This window comes from Haliotis cracherodii, unplaced genomic scaffold, assembly GCF_022045235.1.
Source record: "Haliotis cracherodii isolate W230 unplaced genomic scaffold, xgHalCrac1.p SCAF_1, whole genome shotgun sequence".
Taxonomy (NCBI): domain Eukaryota; kingdom Metazoa; phylum Mollusca; class Gastropoda; order Lepetellida; family Haliotidae; genus Haliotis; species Haliotis cracherodii.
The window spans coordinates 30,177,617-30,204,540 of record NW_027266264.1 but is presented as its reverse complement, the minus strand read 5'-3'; the positions used below and the strand labels follow the sequence as shown (position 1 = coordinate 30,204,540).

General features: G+C 42.7%; 1 protein-coding gene across 8 annotated transcripts in view; it reads left to right on the top strand.

The window, feature by feature from the left end:
• Positions 1 to 26,924, top strand: part of LOC139475675 (protein unc-13 homolog B-like) — a 197,224-nt gene that overhangs the window by 23,620 nt on the left and 146,680 nt on the right. For 7 of the 8 annotated variants that reach the window (XM_071258894.1, XM_071258883.1, XM_071258887.1 and 4 more), the window contains exon 2: positions 16,987 to 17,016. In XM_071258894.1, coding sequence (XP_071114995.1) covers positions 16,987 to 17,016 — 30 coding nt within the window. Of the gene's footprint in view, positions 1 to 16,625; positions 16,769 to 16,986; positions 17,017 to 26,924 lie in introns of those variants that run through there. The other variant, XM_071258876.1, reaches the window with a different exon arrangement.

The window sequence follows — 26,924 nt, the reverse complement described above, 5'->3', positions numbered from 1 at the left end:
CCCGAACCCGTTAGTCTCCTCTTACGACAAGCATAGTCGCCTTTTATGGCAAGCATGGGTTGCTGAAGACCTATTCTACCCCGGATCTTGGCGGGTCTGTGGCTATATATACATGCCTGGTATGAGGCTAGATATACATGCCTGGTATGAGGCAAGATATACATGCCTGGTATGAGGCTAGATATACATGCCTGGTATGAGGCTAGATATACATGCCTGGTATGAGGCAAGATATACATGCCTTGTATGAGGCTAAATATACATGCCTGGTATGAGACTAGATATACATGCCTTGTATGAGGCTAAATATACATGCCTGGTATGAGGCTAGATATACATGCCTGATATAAGGCAAGATATACATGCCTGGTATGAGGCTAGATATACATGCCTGGTATGAGGCTAGATATACATGCCTGATAAGAGGCAAGATATACATGACTGGTATGAGGCTAGATATACATGCCTGGTATGAGGCTAGATATACATGCCTGGTATGAGGCTAGATATACATGCCTGGTATGAGGCTAGATATACATGCCTGGTATGAGGCTAGATATTCATGCCTTGTATGAGGCTAGATGTATATGCCTTTTATGAGACTAGATATACATGCCTTGTATGAGGCTAAATATACATGCCTGGTATGAGGCTTGATATACATCCCTGTATCGCTGCAAATATGTAGGTGAATAAGCATGATAATATTGTTGTTTTATTAATGCCCGACAATGGCGATAACTGGCACCCCTGCGATACACGTAGCGAGAGGAGAAGACGACACCGAGTAAACTCCGTTAAGCCCAGTACCCTCAGCCAATAGCAAAAACCCGTCTCAGAGACTCTAGGACCTCGAACCGAATATACTTGGTTATCATAAAGGTGGAAATTTGATTAGAGACGCGGCCTAAGACAACGTCCGATCCACCGCCATAATCACATCTAACAGCCCTGACCTAACCCAGTTTAACATTACGGATACTTTCCCAGCTAGGAAGTGACCACAGGAGTGACCATTATACCACTTTTACAAAATCAAGAGATAATGTGTGGCCAAGGTCCACGTCTACAGGAGCAAGGTGTCCACGTTTCTACGGAATTAGGTTGTTTTAGGCATCAACTGATCTGAAGTCTTCCTAAATTGTTAGTGTAAAAGATAAAACTGGACATACAACATGTTTCAATAAACTAAACCGTTAACCAATATCATTAACCTAAATGAAAAACCAGCCTCACACATGGGTCAGACCTTCGCTACCCATGCGTTGATAAAATCCGCCGTGGTGCGTTCTGTATACTATTTCCCACACCGCAGTTTAGACCCACATGTGCTGTATCTTGTTTGTATAGCACATTGTCGATACCAAACTAGGTGCAGGTTTAATGGAAGATACAATAAGTTTCTTCGTGACGAAAATACCACTTGCCCACCTGGCTACTTCTAAATATAACGAAACAGTATTTTTGTCTCTTTCATTATTGAACGCGCGTATGGCCTCCCGGTTTTATTGCAAAACACGTAGTACATAACGCTAAGCGACGGATCCCTTATCTTTTAATTTGTATTTATGTTGTATACAGAGACGGGCATGTATTGCGACGACTGAAGAGCGCCCATCCTACAGCACTGGGCGTCAGTTATTAACACTGCAGCACATCATTCAGTATTCCTTGTGTACAAAGTATTATGCATTATCGGACTGGCATGGGCGACATCCCGTTGTAGTCGTCTGGGGGTAAAACCTGATGAAAATATTTTTCTGGAACCTATTTATTTATTTATTTATTTATTTATTTCACACGCGCGCACACACATACGCACATGCAAGCACATATACACTCCTTTTTTCTTTGAAGTCCTCGGAATACTAACATTGTAATAATATACAGGGAAAATGATGCGAAAGATTGTTTCAATATACAGCGAAATGCGAATATCAAATATACAAGATAGTACTTCACTAAGGACATGTTAAGCTTGAAAGTCAAACAAATCGGTTTTTATTAATTAAGCCAGGGGTTATATTAACTTATCCGGAACTATAGAACTATTACCATTAAAAAAAAATTATCAGTCGATAGGAGATGATACGTCCAGGTATGTCATATCGTATACCGAGATGAAAGTATCTTCTACGTAGGTGTAAGTACTATTTTATTTTAGAGTGGCATTGATATGTTTCCTTTCGTATCATATGAAACATTATGGCGAATTCTCATCACGTTTGACCGTGTACAGACGGGCGACTTCTCATCACCTTTGGTCGTGTACAGACAGGCGACTTCTCATCACCTTTGGTCGTGTACAGACGGACGACTTCTCATCACGTTTGGTCGTGTACAGACGGGTGATATCACATCACCTTTCCTGTGTACAGACGGACGACTTCTCATCGCGTTTGGTCGTGTACAGACAGTCGACTTCTCATCACGTTTGGTCGTGTACAGACAGGCGACTTCTCATCGCGTTTGGTCGTGTACAGACGGACGACTTCTCATCACGTTTGGTCGTGTACAGACGGACGACTTCTCATCGCGTTTGGTCGTGTACAGACGGACGACTTCTCATCACGTTTGGTCGTGTACAGACGGACGACTTCTCATCACGTTTGGTCGTGTACAGACGGACGACTTCTCATCACGTTTGGTCGTGTACAGACGGACGACTTCTCATCACCTTTCCTGTTTACAGACGGGCGACTTCTCATCGCGTTTGGTCGTGTACAGGCGGACGACTTTATCATCACGTTCGGCTGTGTACAGACAGGCGACTTCTCATCACGTTTGGTCGTGTACAGACGGACGACTTGATCGCGTTTGGTCGTGTACAGACGGACGACTTCTCATCACGTTTGGTCGTGTACAGACGGGCAACTTCTCATCACGTTTGGCTGTGTACAGACGGACGACGTCTCATCGCGTTTGGTGGTGTACAGACGGACGACTTCTCATCACGTTTGGTCGTGTACAGACGGGTGACATCACATCACCTTTCCTGTGTACAGACGGACGACTTCTCATCACGTTCGGCTGTGTACAGACGGAAGACTTCTCATCACGTTTGGCTGTGTACAGACGAACGACTTCTCATCACGTTCGGCTGTGTACAGACGAACGACTTCTCATCACGTTTGGTCGTGTACAGACAGGCGACTTCTCATCACCTTTGGTCGTGTACAGACAGGCGATTTCTTATCACCTTTGGTCGTGTACAGACGGGCGACATCACATCACCTTTCCTGTGTACAGACGGACGACTTCTCATCACGTTCGGCTGTGTACAGACGGACGACTTCTCATCACCTTTGGTCGTGTACGTATCCTACGTATGTTTGATCGTGTTTAGTCAGAAAGCTCCCCAGAACACCTGAGATGTACATACTGGAGGGTCAGCAGAATTTCTGCCAGGAGGGTCGCTTACATCTCAGTCCTGCCAGTCTCCCCTACCCTAAACCGCCAGCACCCACACCCACACCCACACAACCAACCCCACCCACGCAGGATGAGAATGATATGCTTTCAGTATATTCCTGGAGTAATAAACAAAATGGTGCTGGCTAGCTGAGCGCTTTCCTAGCTAAGTATCCGTGCTTCAAGGGCTCCATGACATGTCTACTTTTGAAAATGACATCGTAGGGAACCCTGTGATTTCCTTTCGTTTATCGATAAAAGTAGGCGAGCGCTCTTGACAATGACCACTTTGCATAATCACAGATAACTGCTGGCATTTCCAAGTCTGCACGCAAACAAATGGACCCGAATAACACAGGAAGAGATTGTGCGTTAAATTGTATTGATACAAAGGAAGGTAACTGTTAGCCATGTAGACTATCGTGAAAGAAACAGAGGGGATATAACCCCTATAGTAGACAAACAAAATGAAGGCGACGTCCACAGAAGTCTGTAATTGGACTAACATGGACACGTGGATCATGAGATGCAATGGAATTAAGCTGAAGAATAAGCTAATGAAAGAACTATTTGCATGCCGGGCATTGAAATAGGAGAATTAAACACAAACAGGACAAACAGGATTAGCATATATCTACATCGTGCTCTAACCAGACAGCACATCACATACTCGAGGCGAATGACACGAGTGATCTGCCTGACACACGCTGAGTACACCCTGACACACACTGAGTACATCCTGACACACGCTGAGTACACCCAGACACGCTGATTACATCCTGACACACACTGAGTATATCCTGACACATCCTGACACACGCTGAGTACACCCAGACATGCTGAGTACATCCTGACACACGCTGAGTACATCCTGACACATCCTGACACACGCTGAGTACACCCAGACATGCTGAGTACATCCTGACACACACTGAGTACATCCTGACACACACTGAGTACATCCTGACACACACTGAGTACTTCCTGACACATACTGAGTATATCCTGACACACACTGAGTACATCCTGACACACATTGAGTACACCCAGACACGCTGAGTACTTCCTGAAAAACACTGAGTACACCCAGACAATCACTGAGTACACCCAGACATGCTGAGTACATCCTGACACACACTGAGTACACCCAGACACACGCTGAGTACACCCAGACATGCTGAGTACATCCTGACACACACTGAGTACTTCCTGACACACACTGAGTACATCCTGACACACACTAAGTATATCCTGACACACACTGAGTACTTCCTGACACACACTGAGTACTTCCTGACACACGCTGAGTACTTCCTGACACACACTGAGTACACCCTGACACACTGAGTACTTCCTGACACACACTGAGTACACCCTGAAACATTGAGTACACCCTGACACACACTGAGTACACCCTGACATTCTGAGTACATCCTGACACATTGAGTACACCCTGACACACAGAGTACACGCTGACACACTCTGGATACATTCTTTACTACTACTACCACTACCACTACCACTGCTACTACTACTACTACTACGACGACGACTACTGCTGCTGCTGCTGTTGTTGTGGCTGCTGCTACTAGTACTACTACTACTATTACTACTACTTCCACTACTAGTTCTACTACTACTATTTTTGTACTACTTCTACTACTGCATCTACTACTTTTACTAGAACATCTTCAGATTCCGGGTAATGGTATCGGTTCCCTACTACAACTAGCACTTCACTCCCACTGCAACTGCTGCTACTACTACTACTACCACCAACAACACTACTTCTACTAAAACTACCAATACTACAACTGCTACAACTACTACTACCACCACTACAAATCATTCTACTACCGCTACTACCGCCAGTATTACTACTACTACCACCAACAACACCACCAATACTACTATTGCCAAAACTTCTACTACTACTATTACCAATACTACAGCTACTACTACTACTACTACTACTACTGCTATTACTTCTACCACTACTACTATAACTACCACAACCACTACTATATCTACTATTACCACCACTACTACTACTACAACTACTGCTACTACTACTACTTCTACTACTACGTGATTTCCGCTGCTACTACTACTGCTGCTACTATTACTACTACTACTAGGGGCGGTCGGGTAGCCTAGTGGTTAAGCGTTCGCTCGTCGCGCCGAAGACCCGGATTCGATGTGTGTGAAGCACATTTCTTGTGCCCCCCGCTGTGATATTGCTTGAATTTTGCTGAAAGCGGCGTAAAAACATACTCACTCACTCACTCCCTCACTACTACTACTACTTATACTACCAATACTACTACTACTACTACCACCATCACCACTACCACTACTACAACTACTGCTACTACTACCACTAGTACCACTATAGGTAACAGTTTTCACTTTTTGAAACTGTTTTTGATGATGTTAAAGTTGATTGCGGGGTTCAACAAAAACATATCTTCTTTTACTACTCCCAGTACTACCACCACTAGCACTACTGCCAATAATACCCTAACCACAACCACTACTACCACTACTACCACTACTACAACTACTACAACTACTACTACTACTACTACTACTTCTTCTGCTGCTGCTGCTACTACTACTACTACTACTACTGCTGCTGCTGCTGCTGCTACTACTACTACTACTGCTACTACTACAACTACAACTACAACTACTACTACTACTACTGCTACTACTGCTAATACTGCTACTACTACTGCTGCTGCTACTACTACTAGTACTACTACTAGGGGCGGTCAGGACCTGTCGCTGCGGTCGGGTAGTGGTTAAAGCGTTCGCTCGTCACGCCGAAGACCCAGGTTCGATACCCGACATGGGTACAATGTGTGAAGCCCATTTCTAGTGTCCCCCGCTGTGATATTGCTGAAATATCCGTGGAATATTACTCAAAGCGGCGTAAAACCATATTCACTCACTCACTCACTCACTCACTCACGACGACGACGACTACTGCTACTAGTATTCATACTACTACTACTTCTACTACCACTAGTACGACTACCAACAGTTTTCACTTATGTAAACTATCCTTGTTTATTTAAAAATAGAAGCTCATCCAACAAGATAAGTCTCTGTTCGCGATATAAGTGTGAAATGTGTTCCAGGTTTGTTCTGATCCAATTTTATGGTCACGTAACTTGATCGACTTACATGTCAAGAAATAGTAATATTCTACTAAAAATAGAATTAAAATCCTGGAGTTGTTCTCATTTTATCCCGGTGTTTGAGAAGAACCAGCTGTGTGCCAATTGTGAACTGGAAATACACGCAAAGGACCACTTATTGATTTATATAAGCCTCTTAAAATAATTCCCAGGCGCATGTCGACAGGGGCTTGGTGTTGAAAGGAGAGGAGCGATAAACCATATGCAGCAAAAACATACATGGTGTGAACAATCTGAACCTGAGCGTGTTCGATGTCTGCGGGATGACAGTCCGTCACTGGCTATGGACACTATCTGGACTTCGACTGTGTGCGACCTTTCAATTGTTCGACCTGTGACTATAAGTATGTGCGATCTCCCAATAGCTGGACCTGTAACTATTAATGTGCAGGTACCTCAGTAGCTTGACCTGTAACTATGAATGGGCAGGTATCTCAGAAGCTGGACCTGTGACTATTAATGTGTGCGGCCTCTTAATAGCTTGACCTGTAACTTTCAATGTGCAGGTATCTCAGTAGCTGGACCTGTGACTATCAATGTGTGCGGCCTCCCAATAGCTTGACCTGTAACTTTCAATGTGCAGGTATCTCAGTAGCTGGACCTGTGACTATGAATGTGTGCGGCCTCCCAATAGCTTGACCTGTAACTTTCAATGTGCAGGTATCTCAGTAGCTGGACCTGTGACTATCAATGTGTGCGGCCTCCCAATAGTTTGACCTGTAACTTTCAATGTGCAGGTATCTCAGTAGTTGGACCTGTGACTTTCAATGCGTGCGGCCTCCCAATAGCTTGACCTGTAACTTTCAATGTGCAGGTATCTCAGTAGCTGGACCTGTGACTATCAATGTGTGCGGCCTCCCAGTAGCTTGACCTGTAACTTTCAATGTGCAGGTATCTCAGTAGCTGGACCTGTGACTATGAATGTGTGCGGCCTCTTAATAGCTTGACCTGTAACTTTCAATGTGCAGGTATCTCAGTAGCTGGACCTGTGACTATCAATGTGTGCGGCCTCCCAATAGCTTGACCTGTAACTTTCAATGTGCAGGTATCTCAGTAGCTGGACCTGTGACTATCAATGTGTGCGGCCTCCCAATAGCTTGACCTGTAACTTTCAATGTGCAGGTATCTCAGTAGCTGGACCTGTGACTATCAATGTGTGCGGCCTCCCAATAGCTTGACCTGTAACTTTCAATGTGCAGGTATCTCAGTAGCTGGACCTGTGACTATCAATGTGTGCGGCCTCCCAATAGCTTGACCTGTAACTTTCAATGTGCAGGTATCTCAGTAGCTGGACCTGTGACTATGAATGTGTGCGGCCTCTTAATAGCTTGACCTGTAACTTTCAATGTGCAGGTATCTCAGTAGCTGGACCTGTGACTATCAATGTGTGCGGCCTCCCAATAGCTTGACCTGCAACCATGAATGTGCAGGTATCTCAATAGCCTGACCTGTAACTATGAATGTGCAGGTATCTCAATAGCCTGACCTGTAACTATGAATGTGCAGGTATCTCAATAGCCTGACCTGTAACTATGAATGTGCAGGTATCTCAATAGCCTGACCTGTAACTATGAATGTGCAGGTATCTCAATAGCCTGACCTGTAACTATGAATGTGCAGGTATCTCAATAGCCTGACCTGTAACTATGAATGTGCAGGTATCTCAATAGCCTGACCTGTAACTATGAATGTGCAGGTATCTCAATAGCCTGACCTGTAACTATGAATGTGCAGGTATCTCAATAGCCTGACCTGTAACTATGAATGTGCAGGTATCTCAATAGCCTGACCTGTAACTATGAATGTGCAGGTATCTCAGTAGCCTGACCTGTAACTATGAATGTGCAGGTATCTCAATAGCCTGACCTGTAACTATGAATGTGCAGGTATCTCAATAGCCTGACCTGTAACTATGAATGTGCAGGTATCTCAATAGCCTGACCTGTAACTATGAATGTGCAGGTATCTCAATAGCCTGACCTGTAACTATGAATGTGCAGGTATCTCAATAGCCTGACCTGTAACTATGAATGTGCAGGTATCTCAATAGCCTGACCTGTAACTATGAATGTGCAGGTATCTCAATAGCCTGACCTGCAACTATCAATGAGTCGTGCATCTCATTTGCTGGACCTATGTAAAATTTAATATATATTCTCGCTCCGTCCATCTCTCTCATTCTCTCTTTTCTTCTTAGCGCTGATATATTCTCCCTCTCTTTCCCACTATATCAGTATCTCACCTCCCAATCCCCTCCTCTCCACATCTCTCTAAACTAGCATCCATCTTTAGCTCCTCAGACGGTGTGCTCACTCATTCCCACTGTGTCACTGATCACAGTTTTACACCAGGACGGGCGTGCACAGAATCTGGTTATTTATTTCATACAAAGGATGCTCATGTGTTATTCTTTATCATTATTTTAAGGTATTTGGAAGCTGCAGATCATTCGTTCTCCTAACCCAGCATTTGTTTTCTCGACTGTGCAGGATCAAGAGAAACGGAAATCTCGTTATTCGATTTTTTCGTCATAAGCGGTGTCGGTGTTAGCTGGCTCCACCGGGAAATTACTGCGCCCATCACCACTATAATTTGTCCCCAAACCATTTTATCGCCAAGGGAACTATTTTACTCTGGTTGTGATCAATATCTGTGCCTCGATATGACCGGAACTAAACAACCCCTATGGACTTATGGTACAATTATAAAATTGACAAATCTCAATTTTGAAATACGGACTGCTAAATGATAGAAGTATGTGTGTGTAGATGATGTCACACTAGACATAAGGCTACTACAGGGTGGGTAGGTGATGTCACACCAGACATAGGGCTACTACAGGATGGGTAGGTGATGTCACACCAAACATAGGGCTACTACAGGATGGGTAGGTGATTTCACACTAGACATAAGGCTACTAGAGGATGGGTAGGTGATGTCACACTAGACATCAGGCTACTACAGGATGGGTAGGTGATGTCACACTAGACATGGGACTACTACAGGATGGGTAGGTGATGTTACACTAGACATAGGGCTACCACAGGAGGGGTAGGTGATGTCACACTAGACATGGGACTAATACAGGATGGGTAGGTAATGTCACACTATACATAGGTGATGTTACACTAGACATAAGGCTACTACAGGATGGGTAGGTGATGTCACACTAGACATAGGACTACTACAGGATGGGTAGGTGATGTCACACTATACATAGGGCTACTACAGGATGGGTAGGTGATGTTACACTAGACATAAGGCTACTACAGGGTGGGTAGGTGATGTCACACCAGACATACCGCTACTACAGGAGGGGTGGCTGATGTCAAACTATACATGGGGCTACTACATGATGGGTAGGTGATGTCACACCAGGCATAGGGTTACTACAGTGTGGGTAGGTGATGTCACACCAGACATAGGGCTACTGCAGGATGGGTAGGTGATGTCACACCAGACATAGGGCTACTACAGGAGGGATAGGTGATGTCACACCAGACACACGGCTACTACAGGAGCGGTAGGTGATGTCACACCAGACATAGGGCTACTGCAGGATGGGTAGGTGATGTCACACCAGACATAGGGCTACTACAGGAGGGGCGGGTGATGTCACACTATACATCGGGCTACTTCATGATGGGTAGGAGATGTCACACCAGACATAGGGTTACTACAGTGTGGGTAGGTGATGTCACACCAGACATAGGGCTACTGCAGGATGGGTAGGTGATGTCACACCAGACATAGGGCTACTACAGGAGGGATAGGTGATGTCACACCAGACACACGGCTACTACAAGAGGGGTGGGTGATGTCACACCAGACATAGGGCTACTACGGGAGCGGTAGGTGATGTCACACCAGACAAACGGCTACTACAGGAGGGGTGGGTGATGTCACACTATACATAGGGCTACTTCATGATGGGTAGGAGATGTCACACTAGACATAGGGCTACTACAGGAGGGGTGGGTGGTATTACACTAGACGTGGGGCTACTAGAGGATTGGTAGGTGATGTCACACCAGCGCTCTGCATAGTGTGACACATAGTCTACCAATCATGTAGTTGCCCTATGCATAGTATTACACATCGCCTACTCGTCCTGTAGTAGCTCAATGTTTACATCTTCCCGAGGCAAGAGAGTTAACTGACTCTGAAGTCCTGTTTAACCCTTGCCGAACTTGGCTGGAATTCCTGGGCTCGATCGTAGCGCCACCAGTGGTTATTATGAGTTATGTCCCTTCTGAGCCTCTCTTATGGACCAATCCGATTCCATCACTTGCCTTTGTTTCAAACAAAATGGCGGCGCCCAGTCAAGACGATCTGATCATCGCTAATCAAGATCTATATTGTGATAAAACGGATCTTACATCGCGAAGTGCATCAAATCACGCGAGCACCTTGATTAAAAACATGAAAAGGTTTGGAAAATATCTGTTGACAATAAGTTGGCGGTGCACATGTTTTGCAAATCCTGCAATCGACCAAAATCTGCACGACAGTTTACGAACCGGATTTCGATTTCGTTGCGAGATTTTGATTGCCTAGTTCAGCAAGGGTGGAAACTGGACTTTTATAGTCAGTTAACTCTCTTGCCTCGGGAAGCTGTATGTTTCTTGCTGCGACATCACCTATCAATCATGTAGTAGCCCTAAGTTTATTACTACGACATCACCTATCAATCATGTAGTAGCACTTAGTTTATTGCTGCGACATCATCTATCAATCATGTAGTAGCCCTTAGTTTATTGCTGCGACATCATCTATCAATCATGTAGTAGCCCTAAGTTTATTGCTGCGCCATCACCTATCAATCATGTAGTAGCCCTAAGTTTATTGCTGCGACATCACCTATGAATCATGTAGTAGCACTTAGTTTATTGCTGCGACATCATCTATCAATCATGTAGTAGCCCTAGGTTTATTGCTGCGACATCATCTATCAATCATGTAGTAGCCCTAGGTTTATTGCTGCGCCATCACCTATCAGTCATGTAGTAGCCCTAAGTTTATTGCTGCGACTTCACCTATCAACCATGTAGTAGCCCTAGGTTTATTGCTGCGCCATCACCTATCAATCATGTAGTAGCCCTAAGTTTATTACTACGACATCACCTATCAATCATGTAGTAGCCCTAAGTTTATTGCTGCGCCATCACCTATCAATCATGTAGTAGCACTTAGTTTATTGCTGCGACATCATCTATCAATCATGTAGTAGCCCTAAGTTTATTGCTGCGACATCACATATCAATCATGTAGTAGCCCTAAGTTTTTTGCTGCGACATCACCTATCAATCATGTAGTAGCCCTAGGTTTATTGCTGCGACATCACCTATCAATCATGTAGTAGCCCTAGGTTTGTTGCTGCGCCATCACCTATCAATCATGTAGTAGCCCTAAGTTTATTACTACGACATCACCTATCAATCATGTAGTAGCCCTAAGTTTATTGCTGCGACATCACCTATCAATCATGTAGTAGCACTTAGTTAATTGCTGCGACATCATCTATCAATCATGTAGTAGCCCTAAGTTTATTGCTGCGACATCACATATCAATCATTTAGTAGCCCCAAGTTTATTGCTGCGACATCACCTATCAATCATGTAGTAGCCCCAAGTTTATTGCTGCGACTTCACCTATCAATCATGTAGTAGCCCTAAGTTTATCGCTTTCGACATTATCTTCCAATTCCACTTTTCTACAATATCACAATATACAAAGGGACATTATACAATACGTTGGCACCGATTTGTAAACAGGCTGTGATGACAGGCAGCAGTTACAGTAACTCCTTCACCTACCCTTCGTAGCCTCAGGGTCAATTATTCTACTGGTGGTGGCCAATGTGGGTCTAAGCCAAACTGTCGATGATAATCGCGATATGTACCGTTGACAAACGCTACACATCAGGCGATAATCGCCGACACGCTGACCACTGCCGCACAACTGTTGAAATATACAGCCGCCTGGCAAATCGATACGACTTAGCGAATATGCTAACACAAGAAACACAACCTCACTGACTGTTGTATTTATTTCCCTCCTGCCACACATTTCTGCGAACCAGCCACATGGAAGACAAACGTGGGTTGAGTAGGACTGGGAAGCAGGGCACGTTGTTCCTACAATGTAGTAGGGGTGCTGTGAGTTGAAGCTAGCGGGGGTGCTGTGAGTTGAAGCTAGCTGGAGTGCTGCGAGTTGAAGCTAGCGGGGGTGCTGTGAGTTGAAGCTAGCGGGATGCTGTGGGTTGAAGCTAGCCGGAGAGCTGCGAGTTGAAGCTAGCGGGGGTGTTGTCAGTTGAAGCTAGCGGGGGTGTTGTCAGTTGAAGCTAGCGGGGGTGTTGTCAGTTGATGCTAGCGGGGGTGTTGTCAGTTGAAGCTAGCGGGGGTGTTGTCAGTTGAAGCTAGCGGGAGTGTTGTCAGTTGAAGCTAGCGGGGGTGTTGTGAGTTGAAGCTAGCGGAGGTGTTGTCAGTTGATGCTAGCGGGGGTGTTGTCAGTTGAAGCTAGCGCGGGTGTTGTGAGTTGAAGCTAGTGGGGGTGCTGCGAGTTGAAGCTGACGGGGTTGTTGTGAGTTGAAGCTAGTGTTTCGAGTTTGAAGGAAGTGGGGTGCTTGGTGTTGAACGGTAATGCGGATGCTTGGTGTTGAACGGTGGTGCGGGTGCTTGGTGTTGAACGGTGGTGCGGGTGCTTGGTGTTGAACGGTGGCGGGGATGCTTGGTGTTGAACGGTGGCGGGGATGCTTGGTGTTGAACGGTGGCGGGGATGCTTGGTGTTGAACGGTGGCGGGGGTGCTTGGTGTTGAAAGGTGGCGGGGGTGCTTGGTGTTGAACGGTGGCGGGGGTGCTTGGTGTTGAAAGGTGGCGGGGGTGCTTGGTGTTGAAAGGTGGCGAGGGTGCTTGGTGTTGAACGGTGGCGGGGGTGCTTGGTGTTGAAAGGTGGCGGGGGTGCTTGGTGTTGAAAGGTGGCGGGGGTGCTTGGTGTTGAAAGGTGGCGGGGGTGCTTGGTGTTGAACGGTGGCGGGGGTGCTTGGTGTTGAAAGGTGGCGGGGGTGCTTGGTGTTGAAAGGTGGCGGGGGTGCTTGGTGTTGAAAGGTGGCGGGGGTGCTTGGTGTTGAAAGGTGGCGGGGGTGCTTGGTGTTGAACGGTGGCGGGGGTGCTTGGTGTTGAACGGTGGCGGGGGTGCTTGGTGTTGAACGGTGGCGGGGGTGCTTGGTGTTGAACAGTGGTGGGGGTGCTTGGTGTTGAACGGTATTTGGTGTGCTTTGTGCAAAAGGTAGTGGGGTGCCTGGTGTGTGTAGGGGGGTAGTGGGGGGGGGGGGGGGTGCCGGGAGTTGAAGGTAGAGGGGTGCGTTGCGTTGAAAAGTAGAGCGGGTGCTTGTTGTAGAACTGTAGTGGGGAGGGGTTGCGCTGCTGAAAGTTGCAGGTAGTGGGGAGTGCTTCATGTTGAAAAGGTAGTGGGTGGTGCCTGGAGTTGAACACGTGGTTCCCAAACCAACCAGACTTCACCTAAAGTGAGTGAGTGAGTATGGTTTTACGCCGCTTTTAGCAATATTCCAGCAATATCACGGCGGGGGACACCAGAAATGGGCTTCACACATTGCAGCCATGTCGGGAATCGAAACCGGGTCTTCGGCGTGACGAGCGAACGCTTTAACCACTAGGCTACCCGACCGCCCCTCCCCCAAAGATTTTCTGTAGAAGTGTTTAAGGGTTTCCAGTGTCCACGTATGCATGCCATCGCTCTAGATGCACGTATACATGTAGTGGTCGTACACACATGTTACACACACGCACAAATATTACATTACATTTTAATACATATTTATGACACTAATATTTACATGATAACATCCATCTGTTTAAGAATAGGTCACACACAAGATCATCGTGTAGATACCCCGTACACATATATTAGCATAACAACCCCCACCCCTCCGGTATGAGGATGAGTGTGTGCTTTGTTTGTGAGACGCCAGATGGCGACAGGGGCATGTGGTAATTAGTAAAATGTGGACAGGTTTCTGATAAACGAATGCCCATCGCCCACGTCTGCATGTCGCGTAAATCTGCTGCTGTGACGATGTTGGGAGAGACTGGTGATAGCATTACATTGTAGATTGAAATTAACACCTGCGTGTAATCAAAAGTCGATACTGTCACGTGGTACTCGGAGCAGAATGCAAGTGAGAAGTGCTTGTTGCCACGTGTACATTCTTTATAGTGTCGTGGAAAAATTGTACGTTCTAAATTCATCGTTTCATAAGCGACTATGGGAACTATATATTCACGGCAATTCCAGCAATCTTGCAATCCATGTCTATAGTCTTTACTGGTGACAGCTGGCACGGCGGTTTTAAATATGTGTACAACTGGTTCATTATCATGTGACATGGGCGCGTGTAAAATCTGACCTCACACGACAATAACAAATAAATATACTGAAAAGGGTAATAAAATACACCAACATCTGGTTATTATCTCTACATATGGATATTAAAAATTTATCATTACACGAATGATGTCTTAATGTATACCGTATACCAGAGATACCCAGGTATATTAGCGTGGAAGGTGCTGTACTTGTGGGGGCGAGAAGATAGTGGGCTGGTGTCTTAGAGTTGAGAATACTTTACCTGTGGGGGCGTGAACACAGTAGGCTGGTGTCTTAGAGTTGAGAATACTTTACCTGTAGGGGGCCCCTGAACACAGTGGGCTGGTGTCTTAAGAGTTGAGAATACTTTACCTGTAGGGGCGTGAACACAGTAGGCTGGTGTCTTAGAGTTGAGAATACTTTACCTGTAGGGGCGTGAACACAGTAGGCTGGTGTCTTAGAGTTGAGAATACTTTACCTGCAGGGGGCGTGAACACGGTGGGCTGGTGTCTTAAGAGTTGAGAATACTTTACCTGTAGGGGCGTGAACACAGTAGGCTGGTGTCTTAGAGTTGAGAATACTTTACCTGTAGGGGGCGTGAACACGATGGGCTGGTGTCTTAAGTGTTGAGAATACTTTACCTGTAGGGGGCGTGAACACGATGGGCTGGTGTCTTAAGAGTTGAGAATACTTTACCTGTAGGGGGCGTGAACACGGTGGGCTGATGTCTTAGCGTGGAGGGAATATTATCTGAGTGGACGTTATCACAGTGGGCTGAGCGTGGACGTTGACTACAGAGAGCGGGGGCGATGTGGTAGCTCAGTGGCCGTTGCCCCGTGAAGTCGAAAACTTTACAATGTTATAGTTATTCCCAAAAGACCATATCGGTATGCCGACCTTTTTGTGTGTCGACCACAACAATTCACAAATTACAAATAATAATGTAACCAAAGTCATATCTCTGATACACAGAAACACATTTTAACCTTAAGCCATCTTACTCCTTTGAAACGGCATGGCTAAATGTCCCCACGTGAGTTATGTAAAATTATATTTTTCTTGAGCAAAACTTGTTGTGTGTTCTGGGCTGATAGAGACAGTTATTCAGACGGATACTATATTGATTAAATTAAATCTCTATAGTTCTTGAAACCACTCGCGGTGTTTTATACAAACGAAAATGAAAGCAAGTTCAATAACTGGATTGGCTCACATTGAATACCATTAGCTCCGTCGCAAGAAAGACCACACAGAATCGCGCCACTGTTAAAAAATATCGAAGTATAACCTATATGAAAACGTTCGGTATTATTAGTTCCCTATCTGAGTCTGTGCGAACTGTGATTATGGTAAATGGGGACGGACGTTGACCAAAAATTCAATATGATCGCGCGACTAAACATGGCTTCGCTCCATCGCACCTGTGACATAAGCTCCCCCGTCTAACAAAGTTAACGTATTTCTCCCACGTTATTGTGAAACACGGTGTGTTGAATCGAAGACCCGTATAGGTTCGATGTTAGCGTGTCGACCTAGCGTAAGATAGATAGTGAATGAAATCCTAGTAATGAATATTAATGCGGTTCTATGATTAGGTGGACGTCACAACATGGCGGCCTCGGAGCTGTCTGACAGTGAGACGAGCCTTTAGATGCGGGTGTATATTTTAAGGATACCGTACTTCTCGCGTTCCGTTGACATGGTTAGACGCAAGGCTAAGACCGTCTCTAGGATATTGTGATTACCATGTCTTTGCTGTGCGTGTGTGGTAAGTATTTTTCATCTTTTTCGGAATGAAATGGTCAAATTTCGCGCACTTGTGATGCTACTTCTACTCGCGTAGTGGCTACCGGTGTCTTTGTGGTTACAACCACTTGTGTGGTTACAATGCACGTGTACTGTTACTCGTGTGTATTGTACGTCCAGCGCTACATATAAACCTTTCACATTCCTTTTGAAATTACACTCATTTTCTCTCTGTTTCAGTGAAACGTGCCCGGCTCATTGGTAATGCTGGTGAGTGACAATTTATAGATTTTTGACATCTCCGACTATTCTGAGCGAAACCCTGGCCATGTCTCAGTGCTGTCAGGCTAGCGATAGCAAGCAGTTGGACTTGGAGTGGGGTACACACTCACTCACACGGAACCTGCCTCATATTGACGCGATTCAGAGTCATATTTGTTCCACACTAAGCACTATACGAGCTAATGTGTGTTTGAGGTATCGTAAATAAATTTGCATAATATGTCACCCATATTATTAGCCAATATGATTTGATATCGCGATAGCTGGACACAGCTGACTATATTGTGTTGACATGTTTATAGAGCTTGTCTACATTGTACAACCATCCGTGTGGGAACGAAGCGTTCCGCCTGGCTAATCTGGACAATTGGTGTTGATCTAACATGCCAACTGTGAATCACACACGGTGTGAGGTCAGTGCTCTTTACGATCATAGGTATTCTGTGGGGGCACTGTACTGTCGACATGTATATAGCACGTACTTCTATGCTGTGGTCGCATAACAGTAGTGTATGGGTATGTTGTTGACATGTTGATATGTTCACACGTTTGCAATGCAGAAATGTGTAAATATGTCACTTGTACTCAGTTGTAGAGTTTTGTTCTCATACACCTTCTGTATTTACATATACTACATGCTAATATGTTCACATACACCTCCTGTATTTACATATACTACATGATAATATGTTCACATACGCCTCCTGTGTTTACATATACTACATGATAATATGTTCACATACGCCTCCTGTGTTTACATATACTACATGTTCTCATACACCTCCTGTGTTTACATATACTACATGTTCTCATACACCTCCTGTGTTTACATATACTACATGATACTATGTTCACATACACCTCCTGTGTTTACATATACTACATGTTCTCATACACCTCCTGTGTTTACGTATACTACATGTTCTCATACACCTCCTGTGTTTACATATACTACATGATACTATGTTCACATACACCTCCTGTGTTTACATATACTACATGTTCTCATACACCTCCTGTGTTTACATTACTACATGATAATATGTTCACATACACCTCCTGTGTTTACATATACTACATGTACTCATACACTTCCTGTGTTTACATATACTACATGTTCTCATACACCTCCTGTGTTTACATATACTACATGATAATATGTTCACATACGCCTCCTGTGTTTACATATACTACATGTTCTCATACACCTCCTGTGTTTACATTACTACATGATAATATGTTCACATACACCTCCTGTGTTTACATATACTACATGTACTCATACACTTCCTGTGTTTACATATACTACATGTTCTCATACACCTCCTGTGTTTACATATACTACATGATAATATGTTCACATACACCTTCTGTGTTTACATATACTACATGATAATATGTTCACATACACCTCCTGTGTTTACATATACTACATGTTCTCATACACCTCCTGTGTTTACATATACTACATGTTCTCATACACCTCCTGTGTTTACATATACTACATGATAATATGTTCACATACACCTTCTGTGCTTACATATACTACATGATAATATGTTCACATACACCTCCTGTGTTTACATATACTACATGTTCTCATACACCTCCTGTGTTTACATTACTACATGATAATATGTTCACATACACCTCCTGTGTTTACATATACTACATGTACTCATACACCTCCTGTGTTTACATATACTACATGATAATATGTTCTCATACACCTCCTGTGTTTACGTATACTACATGTTCTCATACACCCTCTGTGTTTACATATACTACATGATACTATGTTCACATACACCTCCTGTGTTTACATATACTACATGTTCTCATACACCTACTGTATTTACACATACAACATGATAATATGTTCACATACACCTCCTGTGTTTATATATACTACATGTTCTCATACATCTCCTGTATTTACATATACTACATGTTCTCATACATCTACTGTAGTTACATATACTACATGATAATATGTTTACATACATCTACTGTATTTACATATACTACATGTTCTCATACATCTACTGTATTTACACATACGACATGATAATATGTTTACATACATCTACTGTATTTACATATACTACATGTTCTCATACACCTCCTGTATTTACACATACGACATGATAATATGTTAACATACACCTACTGTATTTACATATACTACATGTTCTCATACATCTACTGTATTTACACATACAACATGATATGTTCACATACACCTCCTGTGTTTACATATACTACATGTTCTCATACACCTCCTGTATTTACATATACTACATGTTCTCATACATCTACTGTATTTACACATACGACATGATAATATCTTTACATACATCTACTGTATTTACATATACTACATGTTCTCATACACCTCCTGTATTTACACATACGACAGGATAATATGTTAACATACACCTACTGTATTTACATATACTACATGTTCTCATACATCTACTGTATTTACACATACAACATGATAATATGTTAACATACATCTACTGTATTAAGTCGATATGTTCACATATAGTATAAGTATTTTTATACTGTATGGTTATTTATATACTCTATTTACACTAAAGAGTTGATATGTTTACATACAGTTTGAGACCCGTGAAGATTCGGGGTAGAGCAGGTCTTCAGCCAGCCTTGCTTATTGTAAAAGGCAACTTTGCTTGTCATAAGAGGCAACTAACAGGATCGGTTGGTCGGGATCGCTCACTTGGTTGATGCATGTCATCGTATCCCAATTTTGGGAGCAATGCTTAAGATTCAATCCCTGGATTGCCTGGTCCAGATTTGATTATTTACAGACTGCCGTCATAAAGCTGGAATATTGCTGAGTGCGATGTTAAACAACAAACACACAACAAACAAACACATACAGTATGAACATATTTATCTTCCTGTTATAGTACATTTCTTATGTACCCAACTCAAATGACGAACCGCACTTATGTACCTCGAATTAATGATGTAACACGCCATTCTCTGGATATTTACAATAATTTCTTAATGAAATAGATCTAGCGAGAATAAAGTTTAAGGTTGTTTTCGTTTATCTTCTATTTTGCCTAACTGTGGTAATCTTACCTATTTGGATCAGAGCAGGCATGCATGAGTCATAAGAACAATATAACTATGTGTGTTGTAAGATACATTCATTGTCCCTGGTCCATCGGGTCCTTTGGTAACGTGGGTTGATGTACCCTCAAGGCTTGTTTACGTAAACATAAACTAACACAGGAGGTTACATCAACCCATTTCCCCCTCAAGACCAGTGGAGAGCTTATCATATACTGTTAAGTTGATTATGTCCACATACAGTATAAACATATTTGTAACTCAATTGTGAAGAGATCAACTATTTAATAACAATAAACCTGTGTTTAATAACATGACATACGGACAGGACTATTTTGGCATCAGCTGGTCATACAAATGGGGGCGTCGATAGCACTATGCAACCATACACTGCAACATCTTCTCTGCTCTTAGATGCGCTTAGATGATTAATCGTCTCAAGATGCACGGGGCGGTCGGGTAGCCTAGTGGTTAAAGCGTTCCCTCGTCACGCCGAAGACCCGAGTTCGATTCCCGACATGGGTACAATGTGTGAAGCCCATTTCTGGTGTCCCCCGCCGTGATATTGCTAAAAGCGGCGTAAGACCATACTCACTCACTCACTCGCTCGCTCAAGATACGCTCTACTTGTTATGGGGGGCTGTCGGGCAGCCTTGTGGTTAAAGCATTCGCTCATCACGCTGAAGACATGGGTTCCATTCCCGACATGGGTACAATGTGTGAAGCCCATTTCTGGTGTCCCCCGCCGTGATATTGCTGGAATATTGCTAAAAGCAGCGTAAAACCATACTCACTCACTCACTCACTCTACTCGTTTTGACAAAAAAACAGAGACGCATAGACACAGCACATATGCATCTAAAAAACGGTATAATTGACATATTTTACCTGAATATGAAGTCTGAGTTTTTGCAGTTCTCTATGATATATGGCAGGGCTTACAAACAAATACATTTGAAATAGAGTGTTTTCAAACTCTAACTTTTGTATTGTAATAGTGCCAGCATTGTGGCATTATAGCAGTGCCAGCATTGTGGCATTATAAGGGCTCAGAGATTCACTAATAAACAAAGCATCATGTCGAGAGATCATCACAACATTTATTGCTGTGTCTACTTATGACCTTGAACTTCATTTTGAAAATGAGAAGACCGCCTCTTGGCCCCATCTTCTCGAGGCAAGGGAGTTAACTGACTTTGAGAGTCAAGTTTCCACCCTTGCTGAACTAGGCTGGAATTTCCATGCTCGAACCTAGCGCTACCAGTGGCTATTACGATTTACGTCCCTTCTATTTTCCTCCTTTTGGCCAGTCATATTCAATCTCTCATATCATCTGCATTTGCTTCAAACAGAATTGGGGCGCCCAGTCAAGACAATCAGGTCACTAAGCAAGATCTATATTGTAACAAAACGGGTCTTACCCCGTGAAGTGCATCAAATCACTGAGAACCTTGATTGAAAACATGAAATATCTTGCGATGCCCAGCTGCCGGTACACATGCTTTGCAAATGCTGAAGTCGACCAAAGTCTGCACTTTGAAATCCATGTTGTTTATGGACCAAATGTCTAGTTTGTTACACGATTTTGTTTGCACTATGCATAGTCCGGCCAAAATATAACTCCGGAATTTCCTGTCTTGATCGGCAAGGATGGAAAATGGACTTTTATAGTCAGTTCACTCCCTTGCCTCTGGAATGTGCTTGGACCAAGTGGACAGCCCTTAGAAATGTCATGCTCATGTCAGCTGATGCAATTTTGTGTCGTCAATCTTTTATGCTTTGAAACTGAACAAATAGTCTAGCTTAACAGTAATTACAGCCAATATCATAACAGATAAACCATCTGCTGACTGGTATTAAATCACACAGCCATGATATGACTCAATAAGTTGATCGTCTCTCGGCTCCCCTCCCCTAACCGTCACTGAGTTGAAGCTGGGTGTGTCATTGAATGAAGGTGTTTCTAACTTTGTGATGTTTGTGTATGTAAAGGCTATCATGAACAAGAGTTTAAATTCATCATCTTATCATGTCTTCAAATCAAACTCAGCAAAAGCAGTGTACTTGTCAGCCAGGTCCCACCTTAAGAGTACAGCTACGAACGTAGTATTCATTCGCCACCCTTATACCAGCAATGTCTTCTTTCGTTGAGATTTTTGATGATGTGCAAAGTTTGAGTGAGTAATAATTAAATTTACTTGTTTTTTTCATAAAAAAATGCACATTCTGAATGGCCAGTGAATTGCATCATCGTAATGGTTTAATACACTGATGATAAGAGCACAGTACAAATAGACATTCCTATTCAGTTCTCCACATGCTACCTCTATTGTCAACATAGTTATGTGCATATTGGGTTTCCGGCCCGCATCATTTATAACTGTCAACCATTCAATATCCTATTTTTAATATGTGATAATTTATACTTATGACATTATGTTGTTATTGTAAATCTCCATCATTTGAATACAAACATGTCTGCTGTTATTTTGCCTTGACAACAGATGAGTCTAAAAGAACATGTAGTATTAATTACAAAAGTAGTCAAATTTGCTAAAAACCTTGCTTGTCCATCCTCTACCACAAACCTAAAAACCCTTCTGAAGTCTTGTTCATCTTTAGCTACCAACTTCAAAACAACATCTGAAATCTTCTTAATCTTTAACTACCAACTTCAAAGCACCATCTGAAATCTTGTTAAGTTTAAAGCACAAACTTCAAAACGTGAGAAACCTTGTTCGTGAACCACCAACATTGCCAGTTAAACACAATTGAAACTGTATTGTTCATGAACCACCAACATTGCCAGTCAAACAATTGAAACTGTATTGTTCATGAACCACCAACATGAAATTGCCAGTCAAACAATTGAAACTGTATTGTTTATGAACCACCAACATGAAATTGCCAGTCAAACAATTGAAACTGTATTGTTCATGAACCACCAACATGAAATTGCCAGTCAAACAATTGAAACTGTATTGTTCATGAACCACCAACATGAAATTGCGAGTCAGACAATTGAAACTGTATTGTTCATGAACCACCAACATGAAATTGCCAGTCAGACAATTGAAACTGTATTGTTCATGAACCACCAACATGAAATTGCCAGTCAGACAATTGAAACTGTATTGTTCATGAACCACCAACATGAAATTGCCAGTCAATAAAATTGAAACTGTATTGTTCATGAACCACCAACATGAAATTGCCAGTCAGACAATTGAAACTGTATTGTACATGAACCACCAACATGAAATTGCCAGTCAAACAATTGAAACTGTATCGTACATAAACCACCAACATGACATTGCAGAGCTTGAGTAAGCTATATAATTAATACATGCTCCATTGCAACCTATTTTTTAAAACTGCTACTAAATATTTATGTCTGCATGCACCCATCTTCCCGAGGCAAGAGAGTTTACTGACTATAAAAGTTAAAAGTACAGTTTCCACCCTTGCCGAACTAGGCTGGTATTATGGAGTTACATTTTGGCTGGACTAATGAGTCTATGCATAGTCCAATCAAAATCGCGCTCCGAAATCAAAATCCGGTTTGTTGATAAAAGTGGCAAAAATCCTCGGCAAGCCTCGGAATTTTTTCACTTTTGTCAACTTGTGTTCATTTATTTCATATCAAAAGACACTCAGGTGAGATTCTCTATATAATAATATTTGGCCATTTATTTGGCACTGAACCCCATGCACACGCATGCTTTTAGCACGTAAGACCCATAACAAACAATGCTCGGAAAGGAGGAACCAAACCAGTTCTATATTTTGCACGAAACCAGTCTTTTTTTTCAGAACGACCACTGTGTCCAGGGGAAGAATATTTCAATAAAAAAAACAAACCCAGACCCCTCCACAGATTATCAAATTGTCGGACCCTTACAACTATTTCCAGTTGTTGTTGTTACTAGCTCTGGGCGCACCTGTTGCATTAGGCAATCCTTGATACAAAGCTTGAGGGCAAGTGGAGGGCAAAATTTCAATACCTCATCTGCAATTGTGATACCAGTCCATTGTGATATGGCTTGAAGGAGTCTATACAAGGGTGTAATCCCTACTCACATGTTCCGTGTATATGAAGTAAGGGGTTATCCTTAATTCTTTATCTTTTGATTTGTAAGCCCACCTAGTAATTATACAGGTGCAACCTGTGAAGATCCGGGGTAAAATAGGTCTTCGGCAACCCATACTTGCCATAAAAGGCGACCGTGCTTGTCGTAGGAGGTGACTAATGAGATCGGGTGGTCAGGCTCGCTCACTTGGTTGATGCATGTCATTGATCTCAATTGCGAGATTGTTGCTTATGTGAATCACTGGATTCTCTGGTCCAGACTCGATTGTTTACAGACTGCTGTCATATAGCTGGAATATTGCAAAGTGCGATGTTAAACAAGAAACCAACAAACAAACAAAGCATGTCGTGGTACCGCCAAGTGCCATTGGAATTTGCTGTTTATCCTGTTGGCTTGGATTTTGTATGGAGATTAGATATTTTTTCAGCTACAGCTAAAAAAACATATTATATTTTAATTAAAGCTATGAGCCTGAATATGTTTTCAATAAACACACCTAGCAACAATGTAATTTTTGTGCAGATAATGTTGGTTGGTCACTTATAGGTAAGAAAATAATGATTTGCTGTTTTGAAGTACATGTGACAATAGTGAGTGAGTTGCGTTTAACACCGCTTTTAACAGTATTCCAGTCATATCAAGGTATGTCGGCTTAATGTGGGAGGAAAGCCCGAAGTAATGCAGGTCTCAAACGTTTACCACTTCGGTGAAACCCACGATTATGGGTATGGTGCTGACAAACCTAGAAACATAATCGGGGCGAACCAGGATTCGAAACAACAATCATAGGTTTCTGGCGTGCCCAAGGGACGCAACTCTGCACAGCGAATTTCGGCGCCTTAGACTACTGGGCCACCCGTGTGTAAATTGTGTCACTGAGGGAGATAAACATATTATTTGATGAGAAATGTCATACATGCTCCATTTATTCAATTGGACACCCTGACTTTATTTCTGTCAGTGCATGTTGTTAATTAATAAGAAAATTAAGGGAGTGTTCCATTTGACAACGGGCTTTAAGAGTATTTCACTGACAAGATGGTATTTTGTGTTTTCATGGGGCTATATGTATCTTATTTTCAAAAGAAAAGGTGACAAACCCAGCGAACATACCCACATTTGATCTGCAACTGTAGATGGTGTTGAGTAAAAATATAACAATGGTGCAACTATGTTTTTAATGTTTAGTATTAAATTGACACGGAAGAAAAATATACTATTGAGAAAAAATTATTGCGTGAACAAGAATATGGTTGAGGAACATGTGAGACCATGTAACCAAATAGCAGAAGAGTGAGTGAGTGAGTGAGTGAATGAGTGAGTATAGTTTTACGCTTTTAGAAATATTCAAGCAATATCACAGCGAGGGACACCAGAAATAGCAGAAGAAAATTCACTTGAGTGTGCCATACATATACACCAATGACTTCATAGTGGAATAATTTGAGATTCTGATGCCCTTTCCCAAGTGTTTTATAAATTTTTTGATGGATTGATCATTTTGATTATTTTTTTAAGCCTTGAACAAATTTGACCCCCCCAGATGGGATTCCTCCAGCCCGCTTCAGTGCATTATCCATCCACCAGTTCCTTTCCTAGGGAGGAAGGTGGAAGGCTGAATGCTTACAACCGTCACATGATGGCCAATTTCCCATCCTAGAAGTTCAAATGTCCCCTTAGGCCTGGTTGGAGTTGAAAACACTTAGCGTAAATTAATCTCTCGTACAGACCCTGAAACAAAAACCTTCAAAATCTACCAAGCAAGTCTATAAATGCAAATTTGCAAATCTAGAATTACAGCTTCTTATCCATGTTGATATGCTGATATTGCTTTGGATGGGTTGGTGGGGGATGGCGGAGAGAGAGGGGGTGGTGGCTTGATAAGCCATTGCAGCTGCTACAGCGTGACTGTACTTCATCAAAACAGGTCTCAGACCGGCAAAATCAATGTAAGGAAATATTACCTAGTTCTGGAATCAATTCTATGGCCTTGAAACTACTTGCAAACACCTGATCAGACCAATATTATTACTAACAAATAGGAGATAAACAAACTGTGTTTTTAATGTAGAGATAGGTTATCCATAGATTTAACTGTAGATCGAACTGAAAGTACAACATGATACACTTTCCTACAGGTTACCAAGCTCTACATCGAATACACATTATATTTATCGCAATTCTTCTATGAAAAAACCCCGCATAATCTTTGGAGTCAGTGAGGATATTTAGTAATCAGTATTAGTTGAGTCCTAAAGTTTTGGGTGGGTTGTCGATCTGAATGAAGGATACATGGATACTATAGCCTGTCAACAAAGTTTGGTAATGCATAGGTTCAAACATATGAAGTGGGCACTGCTAAAGAAAAGTAAGCAGTCTTTTCAAGGCTTAGTTCTATACCATCACTCATTGTGATTTAAAACATAAGTCACCAAAAGACATGGAAAAGTACCAAATTTCAAGGACTCGGTTGTCCAGAAAACATGATATACACTTCCTTTGTCAATTTCTATCATGTTTTCATGGTCCAAGATGTATTTTCACTTTTTGGGGTGATATAAATGGTTTATGGTTAAAAGTGGTGTTAAACCCCACTCACTCACTCACTCACTCACTCACTCACTCACTCAGTGTACTGTGTATTTTCTGACTGATCCTTTGGATCATGGTTGAAAAACTGTTGTGTCTTTGAAGCAGGTT